Raw genomic sequence first — 6676 nt, forward strand, 5'->3', positions numbered from 1 at the left:
GTGTGTGTGTGTGTGTGTGTGTGTGTGTGTGTGTGTGTGTGTGTGTTTTAAGTGTCTGAGGCCACATTTGAACTCAGGTCCTCCTGACTCCAGGGAAGGAGCTCTATTCACTATGCAACCTAGCCGCTCCTGAAAACCCACTTCTAATTCTTAGAAGAGCAAAACCCTGAATTGTACACAATGAAGAAATCAGCAAGAAGGTACTTCCCCCAGAATAGTGAGAGAAAGGTTTGGAAAGGAGAGGACATATGCCAACACATGTGTGATGTAAGAGGATAAAGGAATAATATGTACTTTCCAGATTTCAGGAAGACATTAACTTCTCTTGGTGACAAAAGTCCCTGATGTCATTGTAATACCTCTGTTCTTACTGTAGATGAGGTGTTTATAGAAGCCTGTATTATGAAGAACCAAGATAGAAATCCACTGCTATAAACATATTATTTAGTTTGAAATTTCTATCAAGTTATGGTGGGTACTCTGTGTTTTGCACTACAGAGAACTCATCTTTAACAAGTTTAGTCCAAAGCATCTTAATCTTTTATAACAAAATTTCAGATGTCTAAGTCATATCAAAGCTATTTCAAACTGTCTCTGAAACCTAAATAGGCATCTACTAGGAATCCCTTGCCTCTCCCTTTCCTGCACCATTCTAAAAACTTTCCAACTGACTGAAAATGAATCAATAAAAATGTGGCATATGTTATATTCTATGTTAAGCACTGGGAACAAGACTGAAACATACAGGGGAACAGCTTCCTATAAGGGGAAAGGAAAGCACTCACCAGTCTTTGTTCTTGGCTCTGCCATTAACTAACTATGCGCCCTTGGGCAAGTCACTTCCCTTAATCTTAGTCTTAATTTCCTGTCTGTCAAATGAGGGAGTTAGACTAAATAACTTCTAAGATCTCTTCTAACTCTGAAATTCTATGACTTTAGAGTAAGATACTTTAGACTAAGACTATCTGAAGGAAAGAATGGTTTATCTTTTTATGATTTAGATTCTCATAAACAATTATTTGAAACGGGGAGGGAAAAGGAAAAAGATACTTAGAAAAATTGATGATGTAAAAATATCAGTTAATATTTATTTTAAATGTGTTGTATACATAGTAATGATATTTTGTTTTTTCCAATTACATGTTAAGATGATTTTTAACATTTTTTAAAATTTTGATTTCCAGATTTTCTCCCTCCCTTCATCACATCCCCCCTCCCTAATTGTGTAAGCAATTTGACATAGGTCATATATATGTGCGATCATGTAATACATTAAATATATATATATATATTTTTTTTTTAACTGAACCAGAGGTGTTGATGATGGCAGTAATGAAAGCTCAGCAGCAGAACATTCTTGGGCTTATGGAAAACAGTCCATTCCTGGTATTCAGAAGCTTCCAAATTTTAAAGATATTCCAGTGGAGCTGTGATCTCATTAATGGGTGAACTCATCCCTCAAACAATGAAGATCACAAGTCATCCAGGCTACTATATCTGTGCAATTCCTTCCTGTGTCGTGTTTTAAAAACGATAAGGAGGAACCATTCATAGCATACAAAAGGACATCTCTGTTCCCTGGTCCAGGCAATAACAATTGTTTAAGCGAATCTATTTTAAAATGACGTTTGTGTAGGTGGACACTGGCTACCATTGTTAAATACTTTGACTGTGTAACATTTACTGGAGTCATGTATATATTCATTTAAGTGGGTTACTTGGATGCCAGGTATGAATGTTTTCTGTGTTGCCATAAATACCAGAATGAAACCTGGATGTCTGTGCATGCAGTGCTTTTTGGCAATTGTCTAACTGAATTATTACTAATGAATTTTTCTCTTCTCATACCCTATTCTCTCCATGCCTCTCTTCCGCTTGCATTTCACTCTCTTCTCATGCCTTGGCACATTTCGACTTCCCCAACTTGCTGCATTTTCCGGCTGCCTCCTGCTCTCCAGTGTGACCAAGATCAGTGCATTCAGAGCACCAAATTCGTTTTGCAGGCTGCAGCTACACCATTACTCCAGAGTGAACCGAGCCTAACCAGTGAGGAGCTCCCTTTGCCAGGAAAGACCACGCTGGGCGCGCCCTGTGCTACCTTGTCCCTGGGGCAGCCAACACCACCTTCCTCCATGCCCAATCTCACATCAGAAACTGTTTTGACAGATATGATACCACTGAAAGAGGAACATGATGGCCATCAGTTCCTTACACCAGAGGAAGCCCCTTCACCCCCTGGTATGTTGTCAACAGGCAGTCCTATCACACATAGTCACACCCTGCATGTCCTAAGCTTGGCCAGCCAAGACTCATTGCATGAAGACTCAGTGCGTGGCCTTGTAAAGCTCAGCTCAGTCTGACCAATGTGAACAGTCAGCACAGGGGAGAGACGCAGTGCACTTTTCCAAGGACTTTGCTACTTTTGAGACCAGGTGTGGAAGCCAACAAAAGAGATCTTCCCAGCAAAGAACTTCCCAACACTCCATATTCTAATTCCATCATGGCCTCTCTGATGAGGACACCCTATTGTGGGTTAAATGAACGTCTAGAAAGTAAATGGATCAATTTCAGGGGGCATTTGGGGGCAGGTCCTAAAGCTAATTTTGTCTTATTTGACTTCCTTCCCTTTCCCCGAATCTTCCTTCCCTCCCACCCTTAATAAAAACTGAAATTGATACCAACAGTCCAGTTTTGTGAAGCCTCGGGCAAGTGGGAATTTCCCAGCAGCTGGAGTCACATTTCTGAATCTTTATTTCGGTAGAAGAAAGATCTTGGGATATAAATGCCACACTCCGTGTTCTCCTTTGTTGTAATACACACTGGTTAAGGGTTTATGATATTTTGTGGCCAGATTGAAATGCACTTATGTGTTATACTACTAATATTTGAATTAGATAATTCCCATTCTGTTTATTAATTAAAAAAAATTTAAAAAGAAGAAAAAAGAGACCAGCTGTGGATTTACATACCACACTGTAGTACGTGTTACAGTTGTATTTATACCAACAAGAAGTGCTGCATTTTTTTTAAGTTGTGACTTTCCAAGTTCAGTTGCATTGAAGGACAGTTATCAAACTGGAACCAATGGACAATGTTATTATTTCTCAACCATTCAACTTTGTTAGCTGTGGATAGGTGGTGCCTACAATACCCTGGGTTTTATCACGTTACTTATCATTTAATCTCCTGTTAAAATATTTAGATTATGTATTGTGTTGTGCCATGCCTGCCCAGGATAAAGTCACTGTGGGTGAGATTTCCAGTTGGACATCCAATAAAAATGCCATCCTCCATTTCTCTGGATCTGCATACAGTTATCCTTATAAAGCCTAAAAGAGAAATTCATCTGGAGGACCAGCAAAGGGTGTGTGGTTGTTGAAATAGACTGGCAGGGAATAAGCCAAGATCCACAGTGAATCAAATCAATGAGTCGTATCATCATGAGTAGAGGGGAGGGTTTCTTTGGTAGGAAGGCAGCAGTCTGTCCTGTTTCTAGCATCTATTGTCTACTCATAGCTAGTTATTTACGGAATTAACTTGTGTTTGCATTATGTAAAATGCTGCTGTAGATGGAAGATAAAGGAGTCTTTCAAATAGGAGATTGACTCTCTTCTCTGTTCATACCGTTCTGTGTACTGAGGGCAAAGGAACGAAAACTGGGAACTTATTGGAGGTGCCAGAGAGTTAGAGGAACCTGTGGGAAGTATGTGCTGAGATCCTGAGGGGGTCATTCCCCTTAACTAGGCCATTAATCAGACTAGAATTAGGAAAATTACCAACTCATCCCTTTCAATTTATAATTTAGGACAGAGATTGGGGAGGACATTGGATTTCATTTAAGGAAAAATTCAACTCAGGGGCAATTGCAGGGGACCCAATTTGTTATCGAGAACTGTGCCATGTACTCCGCTTGCCTTCCTCTTCAGATGATAATGCCTGCCATGATTTCTTCTCAGGACAAATTAAATTCCGCAAGCTCAAAATAATGCTCTCTGTCCGTATGACTGGCTAAAAGACAAGATGCATTTATTATTGATCAAGAAGTCCAGACATTTTGAATTAATGGGATAAGGCCATTTCCTCTAATATAAACTGGGAGAAAAATCACCATCTTGGTTGAAGAAAAAGAAAAAAAAAAGCACAATTTGGGTCCTGGAACAAAGCCATTTCTGCTGGCACTGAAGCCACACCCAGATCTCTTCTCATGACATACTACTTGATTTCTCCCACTCTGAGAATATATGATCCTGTGTTTACTGGTGGTCCCCTCACCACTATCACCAGTCTTATTCCTTACACTGGCAAGTGCAGAAAACAGAAAAGATGAATCACAAGACAGTTTCTGGTTTCCTAGATCTCCTGACCATTCCTTCCTGCGTGCAGACTAGGAACTCATACATCTGTCTTTGGAAAAGTAAGGGAAAATTGGAAGCAATTTAGGGCTGTGCCAAAGTGTGATGGGCAGCCTTGGGAGATGACGAGCTCCCCATCAACAGAGATGTTCAGGCTGAGGCTTAGTGAATACTGGTTGGGGAAGTTGCAGGAGAGTTTCTCACACAGGCACAGGTGGGAACATCCATTCCTATGTTGAGATCATGTGATTCTGAGTCACTCATAAATGAAAGAGGCCATAATTCCACAAGACTCTTTGCACAAATACTTTAAGCTTACCCATTACCCCCATTCCCTCTTTGTGAAGAAGTAAAACAATGTGCCTTTTTGATGTGGTTCCCAGAAACAGGTGCGAGAACAAAGGCAGCATAAAGAAACAGCCTGCCATCATGGACAGAACCTTGGCCTTGGAGTAAGGAAGGTCTTAGATCAAATTCTGCTTCAAACACTTACTAGCTGTGTGGACCCAGACAAGTCATTCAACCTCTCAGATTCAGTTTCCTCATCTGAAAAATGAGGGTAATAATAACACCTACCTCACAGGGTTGTTGTGGGGATAAAATGTGGTAATATATGTAAAGTGCTTTGAACCTTTTAAGGCATCATAGAAATGTTAACTATCAAGTAATGGAAAGAATTCCGAATGAGCATCTGGGAGGCCTGAGTTACAGTGTGTGACCATGGGCAGGTCAGTTTCATTTCCTTAACCATCATTTTCCCCATCTATTGTAGAGTATTTCTAAGACTCCTGCCAGCTCTAATGTTTAAGTGTTCTATGGTTTTTCTGGGACCAAGATACCCCACCTTATTAGAAGAGTCCCTGCAGAACGACAATTAGCCCTTATCCTCATGTATGATGGGTGTTCATAGAATGCCTTTTTTCTCCCCTCTATCCTTATCCCTCACCTCTGCCTTCTCCACTAACCAACCACTACATTATTTATCAAACTCTGCTTTCAAGTGAGCATGGCTGTTCAGGATTTACTATGCTATTAAAACTTGGACCATTATCGAAAGAGCCATTTCTCCAGGGGAAGTGAATTTAGTTCATGTAGCCTGCCTTGAGGTGCACTGCCCCCCTGTATTGTGGCTAAAAGGAGAAGTGAGGGCCTGAGGATTAAATGCATCTGTGTTTATACTGGCTCTCCCCTTCCTATGGCTTCCAAGAGTTGGTTTCTGGAAGCTTGAATGTCCTTCACTATCCCAGGGTGACATGACCTAGTCTATATTTTTAGATATTTGAGTAATTCAGGCAAGCTATAATCAAATATGTTTTGATATTTTGCAAACTGCCAGTGTCATAGATTGATTGTTTGCTGGGTACCAGTGAAGTAAAATAAATATTTTACTATGCTACTAAAACTTAGACCATTATCTCATATACACACAAGCTTTATTGTTTAAAGATTCATCTGCTTTCAGTTTTCCCAGGAAAGCTGGGGCAGGATATATGCTGCCCAGGCTCTTTGATAGGATGGCTGAGTTTCATCCAATTACCCCTAGCTTCTGAAAAGGAGGGCTGACGAAAGCATCATCAGATCTGTAGACAGTCTGTGCCTGTGAGAGCTCAGTGACAAGGCACTCTGGGGCCCCAGGAATTTGCTGTCACATTCTGTCCTGCAACTAAGATGAAATATGACAGTTTTTTTTTTCAAGTGGTCCATCCTGTAAGATGCAACATCCTCCTTGGAATCTTCATTTTGGACATTTCTAGTGCCCCGAGGAACTGTTGCTAATCCCATAGTAGCCTGCCATGGCCAATTATAGAGCCCCATTTCATTGTTTTCTTATCCTGTTGTTTTTATGATTGGCTCATCAGGGTTAAAAATGAAAAGTCAATATGATTTTGTTTTCCACTTTGTCATCTTGTCCCAGGTCCTAGTTTTTTTGTTGTTCTTTCTCCCTCACTGCCTACTCGTTATCTATTTGGTTGTTATTTAGAGGTTGTGTAGTATCATTGAAAGAACACTGGATTTGAAATGGGTTTGAATCCTACCTATGCTACTTATAACCCCTATGACCTTGGGCCAGTCATTTAACTTCAGTGAGTTGCCATTTCCTCATCTATAAAATGAAATTAAATCAAATGCTCTTAAGGTTCCTCCACCTGCCCCTTCTAGCTACCAACCAAAAGAAAACCCCACACTTCACTGTGTTGCATCAGGTCTCCTTGGCACTGTTGCCTTGTGAGGACATCTACTGGAAAACGCAGAGAATTTTCTAAAAGCTTTGCCATTCAGTGGCTCTGGAAGGGACTGCAGTCAATCCAGCTTGCAGAGGAAGA

The 6676-nt window shown here is 40.6% G+C and overlaps 1 protein-coding gene across 5 annotated transcripts in view; it reads left to right on the top strand.

The window, feature by feature from the left end:
• Positions 1-4962, top strand: part of ZDHHC14 (zinc finger DHHC-type palmitoyltransferase 14) — a 359116-nt gene extending 354154 nt beyond the window's left edge. For 3 of the 5 annotated variants that reach the window (XM_069070299.1, XM_069070300.1, XM_069070303.1), the window contains exon 9: positions 1959-4962. In XM_069070299.1, coding sequence (XP_068926400.1) covers positions 1959-2360 — 402 coding nt within the window. In that variant the 3' untranslated portion in view covers positions 2361-4962. The remainder of the gene's footprint in view (positions 1-1958) is intronic. The other 2 variants (XM_069070302.1, XM_069070301.1) reach the window with 1 other exon arrangement.
• Positions 4963-6676: the final 1714 nt, after the last annotated feature.

This window comes from Petaurus breviceps, unplaced genomic scaffold (assembly GCF_028583685.1).
Source record: "Petaurus breviceps papuanus isolate PSGF00001 unplaced genomic scaffold, PetGlider_PUasm1.0 90808, whole genome shotgun sequence".
NCBI classification, from domain to species: Eukaryota; Metazoa; Chordata; class Mammalia; order Diprotodontia; family Petauridae; genus Petaurus; species Petaurus breviceps.